Raw genomic sequence first — 14,706 nt, 5'->3', positions numbered from 1 at the left:
TGCTAGTGCACAGTGCATTATGGGGCTCTACTCAAACTTTGGCCAGGAACACTGCAGTCTCGCAGCCAGGGCTGGCAGATGATCCTAAAGATGAGGCTAAGGGAGTGCCTGCTCTCTTAACCTCGTTTTGGAGGCGGGCTCGCTGCTGCCGGAAGCCAAACAGCTTCCAGCAGTTCTTTTAGGGTATTCAGAAAAATCAAAGCAGAATACATTGTAACCAAGATTATTTTTACTCTTAACTGCACTTCTAAAGTGGTTTACCACTGAAAATAAAAGCTTGCTAAGAGCCATGGTAACCAAAAAATGTGAATACTTCAACTTTTCTTATGTAAATAAGATTACATTGTTATCACAGGATTACTCATAACTTCCTCATAACCAATTATGTACACTAATATTAGATTGTGAGCCCCTTTAGGACAGGAACCATCTCTTCATACTTTTTCTGTGCAAATCACTTCGAGAACTTTGCTGAAAAGCAGAACAGTAGAACAGGAAAACCATTTCACACGGGGCCAGAATTTTACAGGCAAGCTACTGGTTTATGGCACAGTGGCAGTTAGGTCATATCTTTCCAAACCCTGGAAAAGAGCCTTTGAAATCTGACCACAATGTTGAACTCATCGATTTAATAGTGCCTCAGTCTTTGGCAGACAAAAGGATTTGGGCTTGAATCATAACTGAGAGCTCCACTCTGCTCAAGGAATGTGGCTTCTTCCTCCCTGCAGGAGTTTGTGGGGGATGGGGTGCAGGGAAGTCACATTCCTTGAGCAGAGTGGAACTGCCCCTGCACTGCCAGAGTGGAACTGCCTCCCTCTGGATTATGACATGGAAGGCTACAGTGGGAAGGCAAAAATCAGAATAAATTGGAGACTCCCTCCCTTGTATGAGCAGAAGTGCCTTCAGCTTATGTTCCATCCAAGCCATATTTACCATCAGATAACTTCATAACACTCTGGTTTCAACACTGTCTAGAGGTTATACATTATATGTAGGAGTCACAAATTTTCCTCTGTTTAAACATAAACATCCTTCTGCGAGACAGCCATCAGTGCCCCGGTCCCATGAATTCTTTCAAAGGTCTTAACACAATTAGCTGTCTTTCATTCTTTTAAAAATGTGAAGAAAGATTTGGCTGCTTCAGTCACAAAGATAAGCCAAGGCTTAGGGCTATGTGAATGACTGTAATGGAGCTTCTCTCCCCACTCCTGCATACAAAGAGTGGAGGGACGGTCTTTGCTTTCACTTTAGAAAATGCTACAGTTCCATATTACGTATAAATTCAGCAAACTGTGGTTAACTAACTATAGTTCAAACAAACCAGGACAACAAATTATCTGATAATCAGCATTAATACCAGCAGTATTTTAACTGTGGTTAGATAAACTGCAAATCCCCAGACTCACAAATAATGCGGAACTGCTGTTTATTCTGAAAGTGGAAGCGTTTACTCCCCTGCACACATGCAAGGGGGAGAGATCATGCAAGCCTATGGCTTGTTCACATGGCTCTAAAATGATAGTTTAGCATTATGTCTGAAACAGGTAATGAAATCCCCAGCAAGAAACAAAGCTAGGACTGTACGTTGCCAATCAGGTGACTGAGCTCCACAGAAACACTTTAGTTAACTTAACTTTTAAAAAGGGACATGGACAATCAAGCAATTATAATTAGAGGAGCACTGCAAAGCGTGCACATTTGCAGGTTCTCCAAACTTCAGCAAGCACTGGTGTCTGCAGATTCTGTGTCCTAGTCTTACCAAGTCAGGACAACCTTTTTCTGCCTTTCGTTCTTTGATCATTATAAAAACTATTGGTTTGGACTCAAGTTTGTTTTTTCTAGCTTTCCCTGTGGTTCTTAACACCATACCATCAATATGAATTAAATGGAGATTTAAAAACAAAATAGAACATCACACTCAATGGAATCCTAGCAGGCTAACTGCTAGAGATCAGCAATTTTTTTTTTAAAAAGAGAACATATATATTGATTTACTTTCTGTGACTGGGCCAGCACTTAGAATTTGGAAACATTCCAATACATATAAAACTGGATTATGTCAGCAGTTTCCTGTAAGGATGAAAATGGAAAAGAGAGGCAAACCAACACTTCTCATTTCTTATCATCACCTATGCCTATCAGCAAAACCACTAGCTAAGAGTTCGATCCTCTATGTACAAAATTACATTTATTTCAAATTATTTATTACTCTAGTGAATCACAGTACAGCTTTTTAAAAAAAGAGCCTTAAGTCAAGAGGCGCTTATGTCATTTAGAGCAGACACACCCAATTGTTTGCTTTTAAAATCCTTTACTCAGGAGCTTCATAACTTATATGTTCTTATATGCATACATGTACATGCATGCAACCTATGGAAAAAGCAAACAGGCACACCACCCTAATATCTCAATTCTTGCTAAATTAACTGCACCGCAACCAATGTAAGAAATAGGATCAGTACAACTGCAGCTGTAGCCCAGTAGTAGAGCCAGCGTGGTGTAGTGGTTAGAGTGCTGGACTAGGACTGGGGAGACATGAGTTCAAATCCCCATTCAGCCATGATACTTGCTGGGTGGCTCTGGGCCAGTCACTTCTCTCTCAGCCTAACCTACTTCACAGGGTTGTTGTGAGGAGAAACCTAACTATGTACTCCACTCTGGGCTCCTTAGAGGAAGAGAGGGGAAAAATATAAATAAATAAACAGATAAATTATTATTATTATTATTAGTAGTAGTAGTAGTATTAATATTAGAGACAGAGACGGCTATATCATGAGGCCATGTGAAGTGACAGTCTCAGGCAGCGGGTATAGGCATCCCAAACCACTGCATGCTTCAGGTGTCACCCACCTGCCTGCTGCCACTGCCCCCACATCATCTGTGCTACTGCCACTTTCTCTTAGCTCTTCCTCTCACCTACAGTCCCCACCTCACCGACCAGCCTCAGCTTATAGGGTGCACCACTGCTGCTTGCACACCGACACGAAGCAGAAGGATGCTGGCTGGCTTCTGTTCATTGCAGGACCGGGGTCTCTTTCACTCCCACTGTTTCTCCCCTGCTGGGGGGCAGAACAGCCCGTGTACCCACTGCACTGCACAGCCAGCAACAACTTTCTCTCCTGGTATGACAAACTTAGAGAAGCCAGATGGTGCTGTTCACACTGAACGGAATCCCAAACTGGAAGTTCTCCAGGTCCTAGCAGCTCCCACCCAGGCAGCTGTTTAAAAGCTGTGCAGAACCAATTGGATATTAGTGCCAACACTCTAGTTCCACTGTGGTTCAAGTGCTTCTATACAGGCTTGGCTTGACCCAGAATGCTCCTCAGTGCCTAACAAATCCAGACCCCTCCTCTCTACATTACCGTCTTATCCATGCATAGGCTCCCATCAGCTCCACATGTCTAACTGTCTCTTTAGTTTTGTACTGACATCAACATACCATTCAATAATTGCTGCTATTAAAAAAGAAACACATTTTGCAACAAGATACAATACCTGCTGTGGGGGAGTTTGCATGATGAGATTTTTTTGGCAAATTAAAAATCTGCTCGCCGGGATCAGGTGGTGGAATAGCATCTTGGCCTTGCCGGGCCTCCACTGGATCATACTCTTTCCCATCATAGTTAGCATCAAAAAACTTCTTAAACCACTGGATGAAATCCAAGTTGTCCTGGAAGCGCCCCTTTACTAATTTCTCCACCGGAATAACCTGTATGGAACAAAGCAAGATGGGTCAGTGATTTAAAGAGACAACTCAAGCAATTTAGGACTACTGCACCAAAAATCCCCAAACACCAACACACTCATAATAAAATAATTTAACCCGAAATACTACTTATAAGGCAGCAATATAAAGGAAAGATAATTATTGACTATATGTACCATTCTGGCTCATTATCTAGGCCATCAGTTAATTTACTGTGCATTATCTTACACTGCCCTTCTCCCAACAGAGAGTTCTGAAGCTAGGTTAATTCATATCACTTAGACCACATTACTCTTCTTAAAATGTGTACTACTCTCCTGTTTGTCCTCTCAACCTTACTTAGTAGCTGGCAATCCTGTAGCCTGAACTATTTATTGCTTAATCATATACACGTAGTTCTCTACCTCTATGCCAGAAATACTAACAATAAATTTAATACAGTTCAATCCTCGGTGCTTTCCAATGCTCTTTGGAACAACAGAAAACAAATTACCCTTTTATCACACCTATTAATAGGGCAAATAGGTCAGTAAATCATTTAGTGTAGACTAAGAAAGTATGAAGGCTGTTCCACAGGATTACTCTCTGAATCCAAGTACATGCAGGGCCATATTTGTAAAATGTTTTGTGTACATCTCAAAATGTAGAGTGTGTGTGTGTGTTTTCAACAAGTGCATTTCTTCAAACACATACATCACACACCTACCAACAAAAGGGAACTGGGAACATCAAACACTGAATACAGAGCAGAACACAATGACTTGCCTGCAAATAGAGATTGGATTCCAAGACAGCTAACAGTCTGAAGCAGGATTAAATATGAGCCCCTGCTCCCCATTTTGATCCCAAGTTATTTTGGGATATTTTTCAGTCTAGCTACAGTTAAATTGTGGAACCTATATAATTATTTCACTAAGCCGACTGGAAACACATGGGGATGTTTGGCGGGCGGAAACGTGGCAGCGGAGGCAGGCCCAGGCCTGGTTGCTGGGAGGGGGAGAAGAAAGTGGGGGAGCAGAAGCAGGAGGCAGCGGTAGCAGTGAGGAGAGGCAGCTGGGCCCGGCCCAGGCCAGCCATGATGAGGAAGCGGCAGGAGTGGGTCCAGGCCGGCCTTGGTGAGGAGGTGGCTGGGCCGCCAGGAAGAGGCAGAGGGTGGTGGAGGCCTGGCAGGGGTGAGAGGAGACGGGCAGTGGAGCCGTGGAGCCCAGGCAGGCGCTGGAGCCACACTGCGCCTGGCCAGCAGGGAAGAAAAGCGTGCTAGCGGCGCAGACCAGGGCAGAAGGTTGGGGGTGGACAGGAGAGACTGGGCCAGAAGCGGGGGAGGAGGAACCACCGGCCCCAAAGAGCACACAGATGCTCTGTGCAGGGTTGGCTAGTAATATTTTAATATCGCTTGTGGCTTTTTACCCCCCCCCCCAAAGTGATCTGATTGCAAAAAGGTAGATTCCATGCTAGCAGAGACTGAAATGAAAAGATTTCAACAAGCATAAGGCTCTCATCCTCCTGCCCAGAAAGTCCCATATAAAGCTAGTAACCTGTCAACCTGTATTAAATGGAGTTAGTTTTCCTTTCTAAGCTGAAAATTTTAACATATTTAACATTTCTCATAAATGTTTTCTTTTTTAATTTGTCCACTGATGAATTCTGAATTATAAACTTAGTACTTTTAAACTATCCATTATCAACATATATTTATTTTTATTTCTTAAAAATAAATCGGAGTTTTCAGAAATAAATCAGTCCTGACATTAATGCTCAGGAGGTGCTGGCTGATGCCATGAAGTTTATTAGCCTCTGAGAAGAATCAGGTGTTCCCCCTTCTCTCCCAACTGCCCCCGCACATTATCTTTCCGCCAGTCAGGGAATTGTGTGTTATCACGTCTAAGGAATTTAACAACTGGGGAACCGGGTTTTTTAAATCTGTGCTCATTTGTTTTTACTTAACTGAAGATGGTGTGTCACACTGAAATGTCTTATGGTTTTATATTTCCCAACTTTTAGTTTTTCTTTGTTTGCACAATAAAAGGTCTTTTTGTTAAGCGTTTGGAGTTAATATGCACATTGCATCACCGACATATCAACTTATTCAGAATTTTGAATTTTTCTTCTGAGTTTAATGTTTATAAGTTCTTATACCATTCAGAAAACTTGTAAAATAAATTACAGCAAAAGATCTGAACACATCTGTTCCAGATCTGTATTTCATAAATCTTTGGTCCAACAATCTATATATATATTTCTCCTAGGGTTGCCTGGGAAAAATGCATCCCGGCAGCCCAGCTGATTGGCTGGGCTGCAGAGGTGCCTGATTGGCCGACCCACGCTGGCGGGCCTGGCGACCAGAGGTGGCCACAGACTCTAGCGAGCAAGCGAGGCAGGTGGGGGGGAGACAGAGCGAGCGAGAGAGGCGCGGGGGGGAGAGAGCGCGCGAGAGAGAGGCGCAGGGGGGAGAGACAGCGCGCGGGCAAGAGGCGCGGGGGGGAGAGACAGCGCGCGAGAGAGAGAGACAGCGCGCGAGAGAGAGAGAGGCGCGGGGGGGAGAGACAGCGCACGCGAGAGAGAGGCGCGGGGGGGAGAGACAGCGCACGCGAGAGAGAGGCGCGGGGGGGAGAGACAGCGCACGCGCGAGAGAGGCGCGGGGGGGAGAGACAGCGCACGCGCGAGAGAGGCGCGGGGGGGAGAGACAGCGCACGCGAGAGAGAGGCGCGGGGGGAGAGACAGCGCACGCGAGAGAGGCGCGGGGGGGAGAGACAGCGCACGCGAGAGAGAGGCGCGGGGGGAGAGACAGCGCACGCGAGAGAGAGGCGCGGGGGGAGAGACAGCGCACGCGAGAGAGAGGCGCGGGGGGAGAGACAGCGCACGCGAGAGAGAGGCGCGGGGGGAGAGACAGCGCACGCGAGAGAGAGGCGCGGGGGGAGAGACAGCGCACGCGAGAGAGAGGCGCGGGGGGGAGAGACAGCGCACGCGAGAGAGAGGCGCGGGGGGGAGAGACAGCGCACGCGAGAGAGAGGCGCGGGGGGGGAGAGACAGCGCACGCGAGAGAGAGGCGCGGGGGGGGAGAGACAGCGCACGCGAGAGAGAGGCGCGGGGGGAGAGACAGCGCACGCGAGAGAGAGGCGCGGGGGGGAGAGACAGCGCACGCGAGAGAGAGGCGCGGGGGGGAGAGACAGCGCACGCGAGAGCGAGGCGCGGGGGGGAGAGACAGCGCACGCGAGAGCGAGGCGCGGGGGGGAGAGACAGCGCACGCGAGAGAGAGGCGCGGGGGGGAGAGACAGCGCACGAGAGAGAGAGGCGCGGGGGGGAGAGACAGTGCATGCGCGGCTCACAGCCTCTGAGGGGCGTCCAAGGCCAGTCCTTGCCCCCATTTCTCTTTCTCCTTTCACTACTGCAGCAGCAGCAATGTGGTAGCAGCAGCAATGCCTACTTTTGTCAGAAGCATGAAGTGCAACAAATTAAATCTGACAGATTGTACCCAGACAGGGGTGTAGGGATGTGCACGGTCCGGCCCAGTCCGGACCGGCACCGACGGGGGGGCCTTTCTTTTAGGGCGGGAGGGCTTGCTTACCCCTCCCGCCTCTTCGGCCCCCTCCAGCGCCCGTATTTAACTTAAAAGCGGGGCGCTGGAAACCAGCCGCCCCCGCCGCCGCTACCCCTGCCCCCCCGAACAGATTAACAATTAAGGGTGCCCCTGCCATCGCCCGCCCGCCCGCCAGCCAGCCAGCCCTCCCTCCCAGCTGCCCGCCCGCCCGAGTGTGTCCTTACCCAATGCTTGAAGTAAACGAGAGGAGCTACCGAACGGAGCTCCTCTCGTTAGCAAGGCCTCCAGAAGACTGAAGGCGCTTTGCGCGCGCGCGCATGCGCACGCCGCAAAGGACGCCGGAGGCCCAGTCTACCCGCCGGGAAGAGTCTACCCGCCGGGCGGCGGTAGCGGCTGGTTTCCAGCGCCCCGCTTTTAAGTTAAATACGGGCGCTGGAGGGGGCCGAAGAGGCGGGAGGGATAAGCAAGCCCTCCCGCCCTTAAAGTCATACCCCCCACCCGGACCCGAACCACCAAGAGCCGAACCGGTCCGGCAGTTCGGCCATTCCTTAGAATGGCTGCCAGACCGGTTCGGACTCACCACTACAGGGGTGCGAGCCCATGCACTCAGGAGAAATATCGACACCCCCGCCCCTTTCCCCCACTCTGCCTGTTGGAATGTGCCCCATCACAAGATTCAACACTGTGTGCAGACCCACTCACCCTTCACTTTGGAATCTAAAACTGAGCCCCATCCAAAGGACAGACTCTACAGAAGACTGGATGGAAGAACTTCCCCCATGTGACCTGCAGTGGTGTTCTGATTGGTCAATGTGCTCAGAGGGCATGGCGCATGTTGAATTGCTCACTGCTTGTAGGAGGTGGGAGTGGGCTGGAGGACTTTGGCGCAGGACGTCTGTAGGTTGTGATGTTTAAGCACCATCAATGACATTAATGATGCTCCTAAAGCACCTTACGAGTCCAAGCGAACAAGCCTAGCAGCTCAGTCCTGGGCATGTTTTTTTGGAAGAGAAAGTCCAGCAGAACTGATTGGGAATTCTAAGTAAATGTGACTGGATTTTAAGCGTAGTGGTGGTTGGAATCACCAACCTCGCCTGTCCTTCCCCAAATGTTTCTCTTTAAGAAATGTAAATTGTCAGTGGCCATTAGTCTATTAAGGGAAAATAATATCCAACATATTCTACATTATTCTATTATATAGAGTTAAATGTTAGCATATATGCAAATAAAAGAACCTATTAGCCCTAGATGCTAAAATCATCTATTAGCCCTAGATGCAAATAAAAGAACCAGAAAATATTTCGCTGAAATAGTTCTCAAGTTGCTGAATTATAACTCTTACCTTATCCACATTCATTCTTTTAAAAGATGCTTGCAGAAGTTTGAAATTATGAATGTACTCATGCTCCAGTTTCGCTTGAAATTTGACTTTCTTCAAGCTAATACACCCTGGGAACAACATATCCATGAACTGGCAATAAGCTGCCCCTAAAACAACATATAAATAAATATTAATCACAATACAAACCATGGAGTAAATGAAGCACGTATCAAGGAGACAATAACAAGGCTTACCATCTATTAAGATGACATAGTACTTATATATAAAATTCATACCTAGGTTTTGTATGTTGGTCTGCATCTTAGGACTGTAAAATTATCCAATTTTGAATGGTGAAAACTGAATAATGCGCACATCCCCCTGGCCTGCACAGAGATGACTTTCCTACTGTTCACCTCTGTGCAGAGCAGTACTGCATGCAGTGCTAGTGAGGGCCCTTATCAAGAACCGGAGCTGCGACAAGCTGCAGCAATGTCCAAGGAAGGCATGCAAGGAAGAGCGATGAGTATATTCGTTGCTAGCACTTTCTTCATAGAGCTCTGTGTGGAGGTGAACAGTGGAAACAGCTGCCTCCAGGCAGAGCCAGAGGAGAATGTGCACATTATTTGGTTTCATCCATTCAACACTGAATAATTGCATAGGCCTACTGAATATATCTATATGGCAACTTTCATTCTGGCTCTGATCTCAAGAAATGTTCATCACATTGAGGGGACATGGGGATGGGACAGTGTGACCACACCTGCTGGCCACTCCCCCAGTGGCCTGCATTCTTGCACAAGAGCTGTACCTATGTACATCATTGCAGGTGGGAACTCTAATAATCCAGGATTCCCATCAGCATGCATGCAGATATAGCCCCTTGCACAAGAATACTGAATGCGCTTGTGCTGGGGGAGTGGAATCATGAGTGGGCACATTAGCATCTTGGAGCCAGTGGATGCAATTCCTCTCCCTGGGCGACATCCAGACCTTTGGCACAGTAGTGCACTAATGGTAGAAGCTCCTTGAATGAACAGAAAGAAAGCTGTACTCTTTCAACAGGTCCTTGCATAAGGGGGCCTCTCCTATTCATGGAAGAAACTTCTGCCAATGGCCTGCTGAAACACCAAAGGTCTGGATGCTAGGGGTGTGCACAGAACTGGCTGGTCCGGTTCAAGTCAGGACTGGACCTGAACCAGACTGGGCCAGTTCAGTCTGGCACCCCCTCAAAAACACACCCCCCCCCAGTTAAAACTTGCCCCCTTCAGGGGAGTTGTTGGAGGTGGCGTGGGGGTCCACGGAAATTCCCCCTCCCCCTGCCAGCCTCCCTTCATGCCTCTACCAGCCGTTCGGCTGGCTCTTTGGGATGTTTGGGCCTTCCCCCTCCGGCACAGCAGCCATTTTAGAGGCTACCATGCCTGCGCAATTGGCCTCTGCATGGCCTGGGGGATTGGAACACAGCTAGGGGATTGGAACTACAGTTGCATCCAATAGCAGCATCCAGACTGGGACCACTGTCGCGGTGGGCTTAAACCCTTTACCCATGCCATGGTCCCTGCAGCTCTTATTTGTTTCGGCACCAACAGGAATATTCCCCCAGAGTAATATCAACAGAGGGAACTGATCTGGATTGGGACAGTGGTGGGGACAAAGGGTTAAAGCCCTCCATGCTACGTTTCCAATCTGACTGATCCCTCCACAACTGCTATTTAGGAGGGGAAAACAAATGACACACAAGCCAACCATATACTTGTCAAAATGTATAATGTGGCCTTTCATCAACTAGAGAAGAACCACTGATGATGAATAAAGCCAAAGAAGGTTTTGACTGACTGACTTCTTACTACCCAAGGTGATGGATGAAGCATTCAGCTCCCATCCATATTCCAAAGAATCTGAGTTATAATCATATAAGTGCTGGTAAAAGACATTTCCATCTCACTACTACTTGAATCAAATATTTCCCCTTGCACAACTCCACCTGCTATCCAGATGAGTTTTTTACATCTCTCCAGTACCACAATGGCTAGGTTACTGCTTTGCACTTCCAAACCTGGCTCGACTTCGTCAAAATTTGGTTTGACTGACCCTGAACCACTACAATAGGCTTGCAGATAAAAATGCAGCAAACCAAGACCTGAGACCTTCAGTTTTGGATGGCAGCTTCTGAAAGATGAGATGCAACTGAGAACAAGATCTGAAACAACTGGCAGGGTCTATAGACAAAATGTATTTTGGCAAGGGCATATTCAACAACCCCTACATTTAAAAAACATTTTTGCAGCTCTTATGCTAATTAAAGCATGTGTCCAGAGGCTTATTTCCCAAGTTTAACAGGACAATTTAATGCAGCACCAGTACTTGCACTAGGGCAAGGTAACCTACCTGCGACACAAAGCAATGGTGGTGGCCCAAGGTCCTGTGGCACTTAAGGTGGAGGAGCAATATTTCATCTCCTTCTGTGGTGTGCAAAGCATTGGCCAAAGTTTTCTCCATCCCTGCCCCGCCAATATCTCTTTATACTCACAGCATGCAAAGTCTACCACACAGTTTTTCTCCCCCTCAAATACCGATGCCTTCCCTTTAATCTCTCCCCCATCTTGGCATGTCAACTCCCACCCCCACTTCCATTCCCACCCCCAACCCATCATGCCCAACTTCTCTCTCACTTCCCTCCCCCACCATCCAGATCATCATGTCTGTTCTCTGTCTTTCTAACTCTCATTTCAACCACATTCAGTCCACTCCATCACAACCCTTCTTTTCCACATAAAGTTGTGCCGTTGAGTCGAAGTCAACTTCTGGCAACCACAGAGCCCTGTAGTTGTCTTTGGTAGAATACAGGAGGGGATTACAATTGCCATCTCCCACACAGTATGAGATGACGCCTTTCAGCATCTTCTTATATCGCTGTTGCCCGATACATGTGTTTCTCACAGGGAAATATGCCAGCGGGGATTTGAATCAGCAACCTCTTGCTCCCTAGGCAAGTTACTTCCTTGCTGCGCCATTAGGTGGCTGTTCACTTAACCCACCCTTATTTCATCCAGCAGCAAAGAACCAGAGACAACTTCTCTCTACTCCACCCCCCTCCTCCATTCCCACCTTGAGATTTGAAAAATAGGGAGGCAAAGTGAGGAAATGTTTTGAGCCGGAGAGCAAAGTGCTAGCCTACAGGGTCCTTATGGAGACACTCTAGGTCAGCACTCTGCTGGCCTCATTTAGAAAAAATCAATATATGCACAGATTCAAAGCACAGATTCTGCACCTTTAAAAGTGAGGAAAGCAGGCCCTTAACTGCTCTTCCACCACTCCAAGTAGCTCCCTGCTACGGCAGCATGCCCCTCAGAAGCCCCAATGTGGTGGCAGTGCATACCGCTCAGTGCATGTGCAGTCAGCATTTGCATGGTCAGCAACCATGCTCAGCATGCTGGCCATGCAAATGAACGCTGCGCATGCTTGGAGGCCATGTGTGTGCCACTGCCACTTTTAAAGGTGCTGGATCTGTGCATGAATCTCAATCCGTGCATATCCCTATTACTAACTTTAATCAAAAAGACCCTGTTTCTGCTCTGTTACACTCTGCTATATGAGATTACAGAGTGCTAGAAATAAAATAGGCAACGAGAAGTTTATGAATAAGAAATGGTTACTTTCGGGTCTACAAAGACGCATCTGGCTGTAGAGATGCTGAATGATACAAACCATAGAAGTTGCTCATTTAAAGTAAAAATGTGGCTAAATATTCCTGGGTTGTCTTTTGTGCTGGAAGAACAGAGACCATGCTGCAAACATGCAGACCATGAGGCATATCCCCTGAACTGTAAGCGATAAACTGATATATCATATAGAAGATAAGAAAACCACAAGATAAATGTGGGAGAGATTGAAGGTGGATTTTCAATAGAATACTATGACCAGTCAAGTATCTCTTCATGCTAAAGTTGTGCAACAAAAGATTAAAAGAAGGGGGGAAATTACAAGAGCATATAGGCTCTTTCTTGGGAGTGTTGAAAGAATTAGAGGAGCAAGAGATAAGATTACCTGAACCAGCCAAAATTGAGCTCTTGCTAAATACTTTGCCTAAGCATTACGAAAGTATTATTAACTTCCTGCAAATAAAATACTATGTGACTTTATGTTTTGTACAAGAATGTTTGTTGGAATTTGATCTGAGAGAACAGAAAGGGAAGAAATAGTCCAAAATTATGTTCACAAACTTACTAATGGCAGGCAATGTTTTGTGTGTGCAGAAGTACCTCACATTTAAAGAGTGCATGTCCTAAGAGAGAACAGAAAAAAATTTCCAATAGGAAGAAAGATAAGGATACATCTCAGAAAGGCGGATTTAAAAAACAAAAACAAAAAACAGACTTCTGCATTTAAAAATGAAAGTAAAGGAAAGAAAGTTATGAATAACAGAAAGGTGTGTACTGCAAGAGAAGTTATTTGCAGAATTAATACAAACCAGAGTAAAAGAAGACAGTGGAACAACTTAACATGTCTAATAATCTACAGGATTTCTCATTCATATGAACTATAAAGATGAAATATTCTTGGCAAATGGTCAGTCAATTTCTGTAGAAGGAAAAGGCATGGTTCTTCTAAAATGTAATGTTCGAGCAGATGAAATAAATGGATTCCAGATGCCTATTATATGTGCCATGTTTGCAGAATAGTTTAGTGAGTGTGAAAACAGCTACAAAAAGGGGCTGCAGAATTATTTTTAAAAGAAATCATTGAATTATGAATTAGAGCTATGCTAAATGAAGATGAGCTTTATGAGGTTTTGTAAGAGAAAGTTGGCAAATGTAGCAAGTGACTGTGTATACAAGGACTGCATAACTTTATGGCATCAAAGGATAGATCATCAAAGTAAAATAGTATCTTCAAGCTGGGAAAGGAGCAGTTGGCGAGATATATAAAAATAAAGCCATGCAAGTTTAAAAACAGGTGCTTTAAGTGTGTTAAAGTGAATGCTATCAGAAATACATACTCTTCAAACATGGAAATTCAGTCTAGTGAGGTCTTGGACTTAATCCATAGTGATGTTTGTGGTCCCGTCCCAGTGAACACACCAGGGAGAAATCTGTATTTTCTGATTTTTATTGATGACATTTCTCGCTGAAGGGGAAAGGTGAAGTATGAATGAAACTCATAGAGTATGTGAGCAGAGTCACTAACAGATTTGGGAAGAAACTTAAGACTTTGCCTACTGACAATGGCAGTAAATACTGTGGAAATGACATTGAGCAGTATTTAAAGGAACACGGAATTAAGCATGAAAGAACCATTCCCTATACTCCAGAACCAAATGGAGCAGCTGAGAGGAAAAAATGACTTTAATTAAAATGTGCATAAGCATGCCACTTAATGCAGGACTAGAGAACAAGTACTAGGCAAAGCTATTAAGACAGCAACTTATCTACAAAATAGATTACCTACTAAAACCAAAGATTTAACTTCTTTTGAATTGTGGAACAGAAGAAAACCCAGTTTAAAGCACATCAAAGTGTTCGAAAGTAAAGCATATGCATACATCCTCAAGGAACTGAGGGGAAAATTATACCATAGGAAGGAATTTTTGTGGGATATGAATCAGGCAGTAAAATTATAGAATACTTGACCCTGCTACAGACACTATCAAGTCGAACAATGTTGCTTACTCTGATGAGAAACAAATCAAATGTCAATGTAATGTCTAATTGTGACTTTGTTTTCCAAACAGGTGAAGAAGGTGAACAGAAACTAAAATGTCAAAATAATGAAGTAATAATCAGTCTTGATGCTGCAGAGAGAACTAACCAAGAAGGGGTGATTGAACTGCAATTAGAGGTGAGACGTTCCAATAGGATTAATTGAGGGGTTCTACCTAAAAGATTTTCTTTTGAAGCAAGAGGAGAAAATACCTGAATCCATAGATGGGCATAAAATGAAAGCAATACCTGATTCAGATGCACAAAAGTGTGTACAGGCTGCTAAGGAACAGATTGGTTCACTTTGTAAGACTAAGATATGGACACTTTTAAAGTAACCAGAGAACAGTTTCAAAGTCTGTGGATGGCAATTGGATAGGAATGTGCAAAAATTGATTTCTAATTCAATTTGTGCCCCCCCCATCACCCCTGATTTGTTTTG

General features: G+C 45.7%; 1 protein-coding gene across 9 annotated transcripts in view; it reads right to left on the bottom strand.

Annotated features, from left to right (window-relative positions):
• Positions 1 to 14,706, bottom strand: part of MAPRE2 (microtubule associated protein RP/EB family member 2) — a 192,077-nt gene that overhangs the window by 28,956 nt on the left and 148,415 nt on the right. For all 9 annotated transcript variants that reach the window (XM_053244461.1, XM_053244459.1, XM_053244463.1 and 6 more), the window contains 2 exons: positions 8,587 to 8,732; positions 3,496 to 3,709 (listed from right to left, as the gene is read on the bottom strand). In XM_053244461.1, coding sequence (XP_053100436.1) covers positions 3,496 to 3,709; positions 8,587 to 8,732 — 360 coding nt within the window. The remainder of the gene's footprint in view (positions 1 to 3,495; positions 3,710 to 8,586; positions 8,733 to 14,706) is intronic.

This window comes from Hemicordylus capensis, chromosome 4, assembly GCF_027244095.1.
Source record: "Hemicordylus capensis ecotype Gifberg chromosome 4, rHemCap1.1.pri, whole genome shotgun sequence".
NCBI lineage: Eukaryota > Metazoa > Chordata > Lepidosauria > Squamata > Cordylidae > Hemicordylus > Hemicordylus capensis.
This window is presented reverse-complemented; position numbering and strand designations above follow the sequence as displayed.